Raw genomic sequence first — 14519 nt, forward strand, 5'->3', positions numbered from 1 at the left:
AAAAAATCAATTGTGTAAATACTTGTATACAACATGTTTCATAATTGTACATAATCGGAATTGTAATATATTTACCCTTTAGCACTTGTACTATACGTTTGTACATTGCTTATTCACTGAAGAATCAATATAACTGTAGAGTGGTCGGGGAGTTTCAAGCGCTACACTATGTAATAGGCAGGGCGGTTTAATCTTTAGTTTTATACTAATCATTACCAAATTACAGAGACAACATTAGACGAATTAGCTCATTTACTGCAACATGTCGCTTTAGTAGTTTATTTTGTAAAACTTTTGTATATCCACTGGTGAATTAGGAAAATAGGTCATTTGTAATGGAATTTAATTTAATGCCTCTAGAAGCAAAGACCTTCCAGTTACAAATTACCTATTTTTCAATTTCACCAGTGGATCTACACAAGTTTTATTGGGCTTTGTTTTTTTTACAGTGCATTTTGTATTTGCTATTTTCGTCTTAATGCTCATTATAGTAGCTAGTCTGTGTATCATCCGTTCTCCATTGGAGCCCGCACGCTCCACAACAACGTCTGATGTTTGTGTGCATGCACATTTTATGGGACCCCATGCACATTTTATGGGAAAGTCGGCCTAAGCTATTGATTGGTCAATTTGCTGCCATGTTTTGTAATACAAAACCAAAGGCGCCCACTGACTGGTCAAAATCTGGAGGTCAAGATGCTGTGTTGTTTTGAATAATCCACACGCATTATCATAAACGCTTGCTGTATTGTGCAAGCGTCTATTCCATAGACTATAGCGTAAGGTAAGATCAATTATTGATGCTTACGTTAGCACTTTTAAAATACGCAAGGATTGTTTGTAAAATGTAATGGAATATCTACGAATTCTATTCCTATAGCAAATTCAGTCGCACGAATGTGGTTATCGCAGGCTGTATCGCAGACATTATCGCAGACTGTATCGCAGACAGTATCGCAGACAGTATTGCAGACAGTATCGCAGACAATTGCCAAAGTTTCTGTTAGTATCTGTCTATATGTCATGGAAAGCTAGCCCATCAGATTTCAACACCACATGCCGTTTTCCCATCAAGGTTGTACAGGTGATACTGACAAGTACAATAAAATAGGGGTAGGCCTATGGTATAGGCAGCTTTTATCAAAGCTTTATTTTAGGATGGGATTTTTTTAAAATAAAAAAAAAAATGAATTTCTGAGTGGCAACCGTATAACTCAACAAAGATTACAATTCCGTAATCCACACGTGCCGAAAATACGAAAATAAACAATGCTGAACAAACAAAAACCAGTCGAATTAAGCTGTAGCTCTGTACTTTTTGAAAATAAAAATATTTATTTTGATGATAACTACAGATTCACTTTTGTTGAAATAAAAACGCAGAGTGTCTGTGCTCGCAATTTTTTTTATGTGACATTGTCTAGTTATTAAAGTTGTGAAGTATATATTTTTTACGTCAGAACAGAAAAAAAAGGATCACAAAATTCAGCTTTTGCAGTTGAACAATTTCTTTTAATTTGAAAATATATTGCAGCTTTTGGGGTTCGATAAATTCCAGTACACATTTTATTTTCACGAAAACGAGAAAATAACACCCTGATTCATCCTTGATTACGTTCATCTGATTGTGAATGATGTACAATTCAAGAAGAACGCGTTATTTTTACACAATCAAAGTCACTCGATATTGTAGTAACATATGTTAAATTATCAGTCAAGCGTTGTCACATTATCGGTCCTAACCCATAGGCGTAGCCGGGGGGGGGGGGGGGAGTGTAATGGGGTATTTACCCCAACCCCCAATATTTTGTAAAGACTGCCTTTTCCATTCGAATGCCTTTTTTCCACCAGTGCTTACCCCGCCCCAATACTTTGTAAAGAGTGCCCTTTTAATGTAGTGTAGTGCCCTTTCTTGCGAACAAGGGCCCTTTTAAACAGAATTGGTGGATTTTGTTGGTGCCATCGGCCGTTCCGGGTGCCTTTTTTAATTTCACGCATGTATCGCCCTGAAAACCACCATATAGAGTCCGTAAGTGTGCGAAATCGTCGGTTTTGAACAGCGCCCCCATGGTACCAGATTATGTGTAATACAATTGTAGGTTATAGTTTAAGCAGGACTACCCTGCCGCATATGCATATAGTTTGCATAGTAAACGGATGTAGCACTAATTGTTTTGTAATTTGGTGTGTGTTGTGGATTTCGATCTACGGTCGACTTCAATCAAGTCAAGTCATGCATTAACTCCATTCCGCCAACAATATACAATGAAAGAAGCTTGCTTACCTGGATATTCATGCGCTCGGTGTTTTTTTCTCCTTTTTTTCTTTCTAATGTCCAGTTGGCCGGGGTCCAGATCTATCTCTGCCGATGCGTCATATTTCGGCACCAACATGATTACTAGTGGGCAAAGCAGAACAATAAAATTAACGCTTTTTTGTAGTTGTTTTCATCGAGCTTATTTTTTCTAGTTTACTTATATACGTTAACTATAAGTTACTGAGGATAATAATTATTACACATATCTCTTTTCTTAATTGTACCACTTTATCATAATTATGTACTAAATAGTTGATTATGGAATATGATATACCTTTATTTTGTATAATAGAATATATGGGATAAATTGTGTATTTGTTAAAGCACAAAAAACAACAACACATTTTGCATGAAAAGATCGCTACAAACAGATGGGCTGACGTGACTTTTTGGTTTACTATCTGTGATTTACCGTAGTAGTTCGCACTTGGTAGATCATCTAGAAACGTTTCTGCTGTAGTAAACCGTACATGATTGTAAAATCATAAATATAAAATGAGGCCATCAGCCTGGGGGTTTAGCCAGTATCAAATCAGGGCATAAATTATTATAGTGCGCATGCGCCAGGTATACCACCCCTAGAGTGGTAACAATCATTTTGATGAACATTTTGAAAAAAAAGGGTGATAACACCCAAAAAGCTGCCACCGCTGCAATGCTATCACATATTTTCCAATTCTGGAGGTGTATACCTTGCCAAAAATCGCTATGACGATTATTCCCCTCATTTGATACCGGTGGCCAAAGTTTTGGACCGAGGCTGATGGCCTTAATATAAAGATGCAACATTGTTCTCACTTGTTGACTAGACAATCAGTCCCATCACTAGACAAGTCAAGTCAATCATTGACTGACCCCCGTTCGATCAAACCGTAGTTATTTGTAGTTTAACCTGCTCATTGCTGTTCGCTTGACATGGTGTAAATATTACAATAAGATATTTTGAAAACATCTTTCTGTTTATGCTGATGAACGAAAGTAATTCTCTATTATATTCACAGTATGTGATCAATTCTCCGCTGATTTCCTATAAAGAGAAAGTATGTCCGAAACAGCTTTTGCAGAGTGTGCCATAATAAGAGCAACATTCAGAAAACAAATAATTAAAAGTTTTTAATGTTTTTTGTATGTGATAGAATTATACATTACATTAAAGCCTGTACTACTTCTCAATCCACTCCTTTTACCCCATTTCATTTGGGTCCCTAGATCCAGAAATCCAATCAATTATAAAGTGAAAGGGTGTAAATCTTACTTTGGTCACTCTCACCTGTGATGTCAGCAACTTCAATGCCTATTCAATGCCAAACCCAGATTCAGCATGCCCGTATGAGAGTAGCCCAAGTAAACTTTACACCATTTCAATTAACTGATTGTATTTGTGGATCTAGGGACCCAAATGGAATGGGGTAAAAAGGAGTGGATTGAGAAATAGTCAGGCTAAGTTTAATGTAATGTATAATTTCATTGAAAAAAAACCCCACTAAACAGTTTTCACTATTTGTTTTCTGAATGTTGCACTTTTTTGGAACACTGTGTATGTATGTAAAATAATGTGAACCACTCTCTGTCAATATTTGAATAATCACAAAACGGGGATAAGGAAAACGACAAAAAAAATATCGAGGTAAGTTTCCTTTCCAAGTCCCAGTTTGGTGCGTGGGCGAACAATGCGAAATTGAGTATTCTCCCCCTTCCAACTGAATCCACTGAATGTTGTAGTTTGATAGAACGTTAAGGCACGCGCATCAGTGGAATTCGTTTGTAATACGTATTTTGTCAAGAAAGGAAAAAGCGACCAGGGAAAAGCTGAAGCAAAAATGGCAGGAATTGTTCGGGTTAGTCTCTTGAATTGGGGTTTGGGTAGGAATTTAACATATTGTTAGCGGTCGCAAGGGGTTGTTGACTACATTTGAAGCAAGACTTGCGACAGACGAACCCCCCCCCCTCCCTTTGTGTTGAACAATGCGTTCTCAGGATATTCTTCAGAGCTAGGGATGTGTTAGGTGATAACAGTCTAAAGTGTGCACTGGTGATAGGGGACGTACATCTTGACATCTTGACCTGATCAGCAATTTGGGTGATTTGAGAAGTGTTTATCTTTGAAATTGGCGCCTGGTTCCTGCATAAGACAATCGCGTATACGTTTGGTTAGGGGAATGTCACTTTTAAATATGTCCTTTTTTTCCTTCCAGTTTTCAGTCAGTTTCCAATATCACCTTAAACATACCATATTTTCATTGAGAAACTCAAGATTTTTCTTGCCAACCTTTTCCACGGTACCTGCCACTTTTTCGCACCTGGCCAGCATGCCTGTCACATCAAATCCTGGGTGGCTCCACAGGGAGAGCTTACTGCATCGTCCCTCCCCGTCGCCAATATCGAAGGCGTGGGCCCGTATTCCCTCATCCCGGTCAATGGCTGATCGTAAGGCTTGCATCTCCTCACAACCCAACAGCGATCTACAGATCGTTGAGTATAAAAAGAAAAGAACCTTGAAGTCCAAGGGAAAAACATCTTAACAGGGAAATGTCACCAGACAAATTTCAGACTGTTTTCCCCCACAAACCTTTCATTGCCGGTTATCCAGTTCGAATAACGGTCGGAGGGCTGTCCCCCCCCCCCCTTAATTCGTATCGGGCTTCACATGACGCAAACCCAGCATAAGCTTTACACCCTGGATCACAATGCCTGCGAGCGGAGAGGCCGCCCTCTGTATGTCGTGCCAGAACGGCATGGGGTAAACATTTCGCGTACGGGGGCGCGTTCTGACAAATTGGGGCGCTGTACTCTTTGGACTGGACACCAAGTATACACAAGGTGGCGCTCTGATAAATGACATATTTTGCCGCCAGGGACATGATTTTGCTGACAAAAACCAAACCAAGGAATCAGGGTGTCATACCCTCTCAAGCGAAGATTGTCTACAAACACCTTGCACGTTGGGTTGATTGCACTGCACTGGTAAACGTCAGAAACATGATTGAATGTTTGCTTGTCGGATTAAAAGCGCCGTAGGTGCGGATCCAGAGGGGTGGTTTTGTGGGTCAACCCCCCCCCCCAGCTCTGTCCCAAAAAAAATTATCATACAAATTCCAAAAAAGTAAGTCGAAACCCCCCCCCCCCTCGTGACACCCCTCCCCCCCCCCCCAAAAAAATGATACTGGTATAATGTCCGCCTGTTCAAAATACGGTACACCATTCTGTATTCTAGTGTTAATAATCGTCGAATTTGAACAGCGCCCCTACTGAAATATGGTACCAGCCCCCCCCCCCCCCCCCCCCCCCCCCAGTTTTTGATTTTACGGAGGCCAAGTGTCCGGAGAAAAAACCTGTGTACATTTTCAGTTTTTTTTGCTGATGAAACAACCCCCCTCCTATTGTATAGCAAGGGCGCCCCTCTTGACTTATCCATGGTCTTGTGATCGCCACGGGCATAATGGGTGCACGCCGGTTAATAGGCCTAAACCCATCCGCCGAGCTCACGAATAAAAGATATACATGTACCATCAAAATATTCCAAATTAGCAAATGGGCTCGAAAGTGGCTCTATTTTGCCACGTTGTGGAGGGATAATTTTTCAAGAAGGCTACCTTGCCGCTTTGGGGAAAATAGGGGTCGTCTTCCTTGGGTGAAAATTCCTCGAAAAGTCAATGGTCGACCCACCAAAAAAATGAAAATAAAATAAAAGATGCTTAAATACCTGTGAGATTTCTGAGTATTTTTATAAGAATTTTGAAGTCTGGGCATTTAGCACTAGTGTCTACGGGAATTTTAATGCAGGGGTGCACCCATATGCGCGAATGCTCACTTGGAAAGCGACGTGCCTGGTTTAAGAGGGCAAAGGTCACATGGGTGTGAACAAGGCGATAATGGCGTTGGCATTTTCATATCAAAAAACTTTGATAACATCGTAAACCTTTGTCCATTCCATAGGTCTATGACTGATAACATCGGAAACCTTTGTCCATTTTATGCATGTGATGTAAGGTCAACAATTAGGCATATAGACTAACAACTACCAATATAATTCGATGGAAGATAAAGGACAACACAGACCTAGGAAAGTGCATGGTCGGCAGGCTGTGTATAAATTATAAGGCCTACTAGTGCTTTGAGGACGACACTATATACCAGACTAGTGCCAGAAGTGTCATATTCACGTGCTGCATGCAATACAATGGAGTCCGCCAACAAAACAGGTATGGCATAATGAATAAAGGTTAAACTTGAATGGACGATAAGCTTTATTGCAAATGACCATACTTTGCAACAGGCGTGCTAAACACTGCATGCAGCTCTCTATTGTGTCGTGGCATGAAATTGGCCAGTTTTCAAACTTTGTATTTGACGTTTTCAAACTGTATTCTTTAGCATCATCTAACGGAGACACTGATGCGAATACAGAGTGGAACGATCGACTAGGGAAATATTATTATTTTCAAAGCTGCACAATAATAATGACAGTATAATGAACTGGCCGATATGGGATACGTGCGTGTACGACGTGTATTATGCAAATGCTGGTTCTGATTCACACAATGAAAGCCAGCAGTGCTTCCATATAAAACTGGGAAGCCTAGCCTGGGAAGTAAATATAATTGCTAACCCACACTATGTGCAGATCCTGGGTCGGACGGTCGAAGCTCATTGCCACAGGGCGCAGAGGAAAAATTAGTAATATTACGCCTACTTATTCTCAGTGCTCCAGCCTGAATATGTTAGTTATGCTATACTAACTTTGCTCTTGCAACCACCCATGTCAGATTTCTCGTTTACCGGGGAATTCGCAGTCACTGAGGAGATGCAGAGAGCATTTGATCAAGAAGGATACTTCATTGTAAGGTGAATACGCCCAGGTGAATACGCCCATGTTTCACTCATTAGCCCCGCCCTCTTTTCTCTGAGGAGATGCAGAAAGCGTTTGATCAAGAAGGATACTTCATTGTAAGGTGAATACGCCCATGTTTCACTCATTAGCCCCGTCCTCTTCTCTTTGAGGAGATGCAGAGAGCATATTGATTGAGAAGGATACTTCATTGTCAGGTGAATACGCCCATGTTTCACTCATTAGCTCCGCCCTCGTCTCTTTGAGGAGATGCAGGGAGCATATTGATCGAGAAGGATACTTCATTGTCAGGTGAATACGCCCATGTTTCACTCATTAGCCCCGCCCTCTTCTCTCTCAGGAGATGCAGGGAGCAATTGATCAAGAGGGATACTTCACTGTATGGTGAATACGCCCATGTTTCACTTATTAGCCCCGCCCTCTTCTCTCTGAGGAGATGCAGGGAGTAATTGATACTTCATTGTCAGGTAACTACGTCCATGTTGCACTCATTAGCCCCGCCCTTTTCTCTCTGAGGAGATGCAGGGAGCATTTGACCAAGGATACTTCATTGTCAGGTGAATACGCCAATGTTTCACTCATTAGCCCCGCCCTCTTCTCTCTCAAGAGATGCAGGGAGCAATTGATCAAGAAGGATTCTTCATTGTCAGCTGAATATGCCTGTGTTTCATTCATTAGCCCCGCCCTCTTCTCGATCGACAAGAGCGAGCCTGATTGATAGACTCTACTGACATAATGTACACCTATCTATTGCATTACTGGTGGCCAAGTAACCGGCAAAGACCGGCAAAGACATGTCATTTGAAAAGAAACAACATGTGGAATTTGTCTGTCGACACATCCCTGTTCAAGTTATTTCTCCCAGACTTCAATATTCTTTTCTCTTTATATTCAACGATCTGTAGATCGTTGCTGGGTGCTGAGGAGATGCAAGCCTTAGGATCAGCCATTGACCGGGATGAGGGCATACGGGCCCACGCCTTCGATATTGGCGACGGGGAGGGACGAAGCAGTAAGCTCTCCCTCTGGAGCCACCCAGGATCTGATGTGACAGGCATGCTAGCCAGGTGCGAAAAAGTGGCGGGTACCATGGAAAAGGTTGGCGAGAAATCTTTTCAATAAGCCCTTTTTTTCTTAAACGAGTGAGGGCGCTATAACGACGCAGTTTTAGGATATAAAAAATGTACACAGAATACACAAAGTGGGTAATTAGACACATTATCGTAAGAAATGAGTCATTTTGTCCGTATAGTGACACACTATGGCTCAAAGTGTCTCAATACACGGACAAAATGACTCAATTATTACGATATTGAGTCAAAGTACTCACTTTGTGTTTTCTGTGTAGGTTATTCCAAGATTAATGGCGCAATGTAAGTTGTGTTGCCACAGCAAAAAAAAACTTGCCTTTTTGATTTACAAAAGTCACAAAACTTCTTCTTTCACAAAGCTTATGCGACACAGGTACTATTCCTTCCAAATCACTGTGATCATTATGATTTCATGGCAACCAGTCTGTTATGAGTCGATCGACACAAGTACAATTCCTTTCAAATCACTGTGTTCATTATGATTGCATGGTTTAATTATGAGTTGATTGACATAGGTTCTTTTCCTTCCACTGTGATCATTATGATTTCATGGTAACAAGTTATAAGTTGATCGTAACAGGTACTATATACCTTCCAAATCACAGTGACCATTGTGATTTCGTGGTAGCAAGTTATGAGCTGATCATAAAAAGTTAATAATGATTTGATTTTTGATATTTGTTTTATTAATTGTAACATCGCTAGGTTCTCGGAGGAGAAGTCTATCACTACCACACAAAGCTTATGATGAAGGAAGCTAGAACGGGTGGCTCGCACGTGTGGCACCAAGATTACGGGTAAAAGACAGGAGTCTACAGTCACAGACTATATTGTAGATAATAGGCTATTTCAAATAGGAGATCGCAGATAATGTTCGAGAGTTTCAGACAAAAGTTACATTTTGTGAGTTAGGAATCTCAGAAAGTATCTTTTGCCCGGGGCCCTAAAAAGCAGCAGTGATATTGCAATATTGGTAGGACCAGCAGCAGTGAATATCTGATAAGTTGAGAGAGGGGTGGACGCTACCTAATGTGAGGGCGCTGTTCAAACATACTAAATGATTATATGGGTGCACTGAAAAATTGCCTGGGTTAATTTTACCCAAGAAAGGGTGAAAACTGCAACTACCCAAAATCGGGTTGTTCTATAACCAATTATTGTTTGGGTTAGAATTTCTGATAAATTCAACTAAAAGTTGTAGTCATACAAGACCAAATTCATTTTATGACCACAAGTTTTGGTTATATTTAACAGAAATTCTAACCCAAACAATTGGTACAGAACAACCCATTTTTGGGTAGTTGCAGCTTTCACCCTTTCTTGGGTAAAATTCACCCAGGCAATTTTTCAGTGTTAGTCTGCCAATGTCTTTGCGCTATCGTACCTTGGGAATAATATTTTGAACATTTAGGTAAAAACTTGATTGACGTTAATAGAGGGGGGGGGGGGGGGGTCGCCAAAGACGTCCCACATCTCCCTCCCCCCTCCAAAAAGGGGCATATAATTAGGAAAACCCCAACATGTCTTTCCAGAAAAACAAGGGGCGGAAAACTCGATGCATATTGACCTGGATGGGATTCAAACGCAGGTCATACAGGTGGAACTTTTGCGATAATGGCCAAACCGAGTTTTAAAAAAACTGTTGATTTTTCCCCCTATTTGTCTGTCCAGTTACTGGTACAAGAACGGGTGTCTCTTTCCTGATATGGGATCAGTTTTCATCGCTATCGATAAAACGGACAAGGAAAACGGATGCTTGCAGGTAACCGAGATTTCGTTTTTGGTCCTTTTTTTCCTCAACGTCAATATTTTTTTTACAATTCTTTTCTTTTTCAATTCCTTCTCAAGGTGATCCGAGGCTCCCATAAGCTCGGACGCATTGAGCATATAATGGTCGGGGGCCAGACGGGGGCTGATGTCGCACGGATCGAGGAAGCAAAGAAGGTAGGGTTCAAGACTTTCACCGTTGGAAACAGTTTGTATTAATGTTCCATCTATTAACTAGAAAAAAATAATTTGTGAGCTACACCAAAATCGTAATCGTAAACGAGAGAGGGCGCTGTAATGGCCCCATTTGGCGTATAAACTCGTGAATCGAAGGATATTGACGTACGTTTCTACATTGCTACTGCTCAGACTACCTTTTTACAAACTTTGTTTTTTTATTTAAGTAAATTTACTAAACAAACTTAACAAACGAGATTTTTTTCTACTGTTGGTACTCGGAAAATGGCGTCGCTACAGCCACCCCCATTCATTGACTTATTCACTCGTGTTACATCCAAGGTGTTGGAGCTTGTGTACGTCGAGTTGGATCCGGGCGATGCTCTTTTCTTTCATGCCAACGTGCTACACAAGAGCGATCGTAACGATAGCGACAGGCGGCGATGGGTGTTCATCATATCCTACAATCGAGCCAGCAACAATCCGTTTAAGAAACACCACCATCCGTGCTACACACCACTTCACAAGGTGCGTTGTATTTGCACTCCATACACCACTGACATCTTTACTAACTGGGCCGGTTGACAAAGCCCACGCTTTCAAGGGTGCACCCCATAAAGATTCCCATAGACACCAGTGATAAATCCCCTTATTTCAAAATTCTTTTAAAAATACTCAGAATTCTCACATGTGTTCAGGCTGCATAGAAAAAAAAAGATTATCAAATTGTCCTCTTTCATTTTCTCTTCAATTTTGGTGGGTTAACCATTGACGTTTGGAGAAATTCTCACCTACAGAAGACCGCTCCTAAAAGAAAACAAGCGGTGAATCCCTCCACAACATAGCTAAATAGCGCCAATTTCGGAACCAATTGCATCCAAAATGCTCAAAATTGGAATCCCGAGTCCAGGCCAGAGGTGCAGTGCCATGTGTCTTTAATTCCCAATTCCATGGCTCCCAGAACTCTCTAATATAGAATAATTTGAGTGAAAAGCTTTTATTCATGAGCTCGACGGAATAACTTTTGGATATTTACTTGGGTGTACCCTGAAGCAGCGGTCCGCCATCTTAGATCACCCATGACGCACGCGCAGTCAACACTAGCGAACAAGAAAATTGTATGTTCTGAACCCGCAAACCGAAAACCGTACACATACACCTTAATATGGCATGGTAAGGACATTTAATTTATGCTCAAGTTTTTGCCCAGGCCATATAGAAGAATTTATGAACGCCAGAATTAAAATGTACCATAGCTGTATGAATTGTGGTGTTGAATAACCCTGGTGTATTATTGAGTTACTCAATGAAAATTTGGTCTGTTTTTGGTGTTTTTTTAAAACTAACTGAGAAGTGAAAAGAGGACACTCCGAAGTGACAATCCCCATAACCAGACGTACACGCGGAAACCAAGGCGCGCATTTCAACCATTCATTTCATTCTCTTATCCACGCATACTCGTAAATGCACACCCAAACATGCGTGGGCCCAAGAATCACGTACGAATGTGATCACATGACTTTATTCGTCATATGAACCATTGGATATTCATAAGTGAGTTGAGAGCGAACTATAAATGATTTCAATTTTTTGGCAGGTTCCGAACTCGGCGATTCTCGAGTGCAAAAACATCGATGACATCACCGGCAAGGATTTCATGGATCCTTCAACGGATGAAACAATCAAACCAGAAAAGAAATAAGCATTTGAAAGTTGAGGTTTTTTTTCTTTACATGTGCTGCGATATCAGGTTAATGCTAAAAATAATTGCAAAGAAAAGAAAAGTATGCAGTGCAATGCAATAGCTCCAGGACACCCTATCTAATGTATTTAACACTTGATGGCGGTTTGACTTCACGATGTCAACAATCCGACTGATAACAATAATATGACATTCCAAAATATGAAAGGCTTCACACGTGATCAACACACTACTTTTCAAGGGACCTACCCAACAAATTCCTGCCATTTTCCCCCCAACTTTTCCCAGGTCACCTTTTTTTTCTTGACAACCGCGCATTGAAAACAAATTCCACACATTGTGCGTGACTTGGCGCTCGACCAAAATACAACAATACGAATGATTCCATCGGGGAACAAAATCCTTCCAAATTTGGCAATCTCACCCAGGCAAATATAACAAATCTCAAAACCTGGAATTGAACCCAACAAACGTGCCTGGAGTATCCTATCAATACTAATATGCAGTGACTTTATTTCCTTCAAATCCCTCTGTTTTGGGATTAAAAATATTGATCGGTTGGCACTTTAGGAAATATCCAGAGAATCTATGGGTGTTTTTGTTTTATCTTTGTCTTATCTCTCTCATTTCTATCTCTAAATTGTCACATAAGCATCATAAAGAACTACTTGGCTGATCAGCATAAACAGAAAAAGTGTTGCCAAGAAACTTAAAAGTAATCTATAACTGTAATGTTTTCATCCTGTGGAGGCAAGCGAACTTGATCTAAACTACCAAATATGGTTTGTTCGTGTGAAACATAACAAGGTGAAACATAGCGGATGGTAAAATTTGCTGATGACATGTAGAACTGAGATAAGGAAGAAATGGAAAGGCAAACAATCCAACCAACAAATCAATAGGCTAGACTATACAAGGTGAGTAAAAAAAAAAGAAACCCAAATGTCGGGACAATTGTTTTATTGAAGTTCTGCATGTTGCACTTTTAAAATGTAGGACATAAAAGCCCAATTCATAAGCTTTCTTTGAGTACAAGAATCATCAAATCACTCATGTACTTTAAGTTACGGAATGTTAAACGGAACCACCGTTTTAAAGTTCTGTCTACGGATTACAACAAAAGGTGCGCGTTCTTTCAGCCAAACGAAACCAATTTACACACATCCCTATGTGATTTGTTTTCGTTTTGCTGGGAGAACACTGAAATTTTTTGTGATCCGTGGACAGAACCTTAAAACGGTGGTTGTGTTTACAATTCAGGTTTGAATGATTGCTGTACTAAAAACGCTTATGACTTGGGCTTTCCTATCCTAGATTTTAAAAGTGCTACATGCAGAACTTTACTAAAACAATGGTCCCAACATTTGGTTTTTTTTTTTTTTTTACTCATCCTATATAATGTTTATTTTGTAGACGATATGCCAAAAGAGTGCCCCACTTAAACCATTTACTTTATGCCAATCAAATTAATGCAATGACAAATATAAAAGAACTCAGGAAAAAATACATCGTGAGTCATAGTACCCGTTAACTAAACCGTATTAAGCAAAAACAAACTATACCTAAATATAATGTTGTCACCGCAATATGTACAGCATTATTAGCCTATAAATTAAAATAGTGAGCAGGCACGATCAGGAACTATATACAGTGTGTATTAATTGTAACTTGACTAACTTTGATCGAACGTTGGAAAGTCAACGATGGTTGGTATACTTGTCGCGACCAGCTTAATGACGTTGGTTGTATCGTTGGTTACTATCATAGCTGCGCGCATCACAATGCATAGCAGGGAGCCGGAACCAAAATTTTGTTTGACTATTAATGTGCATGCGTTAGTTACGTCGGGAATCAACCAGCAGTCGACCAAGACTGCCTCGCTCGAACGTGCTCAATGCTGCATCTTTACATTCTGCAATTATAAATTCCTCAATCAAGATTTGTTACTAGAAAGAGCAGGCAGATTTCGAAATGATCAACCAATCGTGACTATATTCAGCATAGTACATACTGAAACAAAACAAAAAACTGTTTACACAGCTACAGTTATGGTAATGTAAATATGTTTGTTATGTTAACAAAAACACAGTTTATCCCACAGTATATGTGCTATTATACATGACTCTGTTGAATATATCATCAACATTTTGGCACCTATTATAAGAAGTACAATTACGAATTGAGAAATGTAAAACTAATAATTATTCTGAGTAACTTATTTTAAGGTATATTTCATATTAGATGCATGATTTCGAAACGAGATAAAACTGTTGCATGGGAACAACCCGAAATGGCGTCACCTGTTTTCGAATGTATGCTGTTTTGCTTACTATTAATCCCTTTTTGGATTACTAGTGAGAAAAGAAACCGAGTGCAGGAATATCAAGGGAACATGCTACTTCAATTGTATATTATTGCTACAATGGAATCGACGCATGGCTAGACTTGATTCAAGTCGGACTTATGTCGAATTTCACAACACACCAAACCATATCAAAAAAACCCAGAAGCTCCATCCATTTACTATGCAAGTTATCTTACGCACGGTTGTACTGCATATAAACTTTAACATATCATTGCATTTAAAATATTCGAATACGTAAACTTTTAAACCAA

The 14519-nt window shown here is 40.0% G+C and overlaps 1 protein-coding gene and 1 long non-coding RNA gene across 4 annotated transcripts; one reads left to right on the plus strand and one right to left on the minus strand.

The window, feature by feature from the left end:
* Positions 1-2284: 2284 nt before the first annotated feature.
* Positions 2285-4965, minus strand: LOC119721423. Its single transcript, XR_005270190.1, has 3 exons — positions 4887-4965; positions 4587-4779; positions 2285-2398 (listed from the first exon to the last, which is right to left on the minus strand). It is a non-coding gene; the product is annotated as an uncharacterized LOC119721423 (long non-coding RNA).
* Positions 4966-6235: 1270 nt separating this feature from the next.
* LOC119721422 (L-proline trans-4-hydroxylase-like) lies at positions 6236-12836 on the plus strand. Of its 3 annotated transcripts, XM_038191501.1 has the most exons (8): positions 6236-6519; positions 7084-7162; positions 8072-8264; positions 8963-9054; positions 9929-10019; positions 10106-10201; positions 10544-10729; positions 11799-12836. In XM_038191501.1, exons 1-8 carry the CDS (start codon positions 6498-6500, stop codon positions 11901-11903), a joined length of 864 nt encoding a protein of 287 aa, XP_038047429.1. In that variant the 5' UTR covers positions 6236-6497; the 3' UTR covers positions 11904-12836. The 3 variants fall into 3 exon arrangements, with proteins under 3 accessions (XP_038047429.1, XP_038047430.1, XP_038047431.1); XM_038191502.1 differs by lacking the exons at positions 6236-6519; positions 7084-7162 and adding an exon at positions 7175-7269; XM_038191503.1 differs by lacking the exons at positions 6236-6519; positions 7084-7162 and adding an exon at positions 7350-7723.
* Positions 12837-14519: the final 1683 nt, after the last annotated feature.

Source organism: Patiria miniata, unplaced genomic scaffold (genome assembly GCF_015706575.1).
Source record: "Patiria miniata isolate m_02_andy unplaced genomic scaffold, ASM1570657v1 HiC_scaffold_13, whole genome shotgun sequence".
Lineage (NCBI taxonomy): Eukaryota > Metazoa > Echinodermata > Asteroidea > Valvatida > Asterinidae > Patiria > Patiria miniata.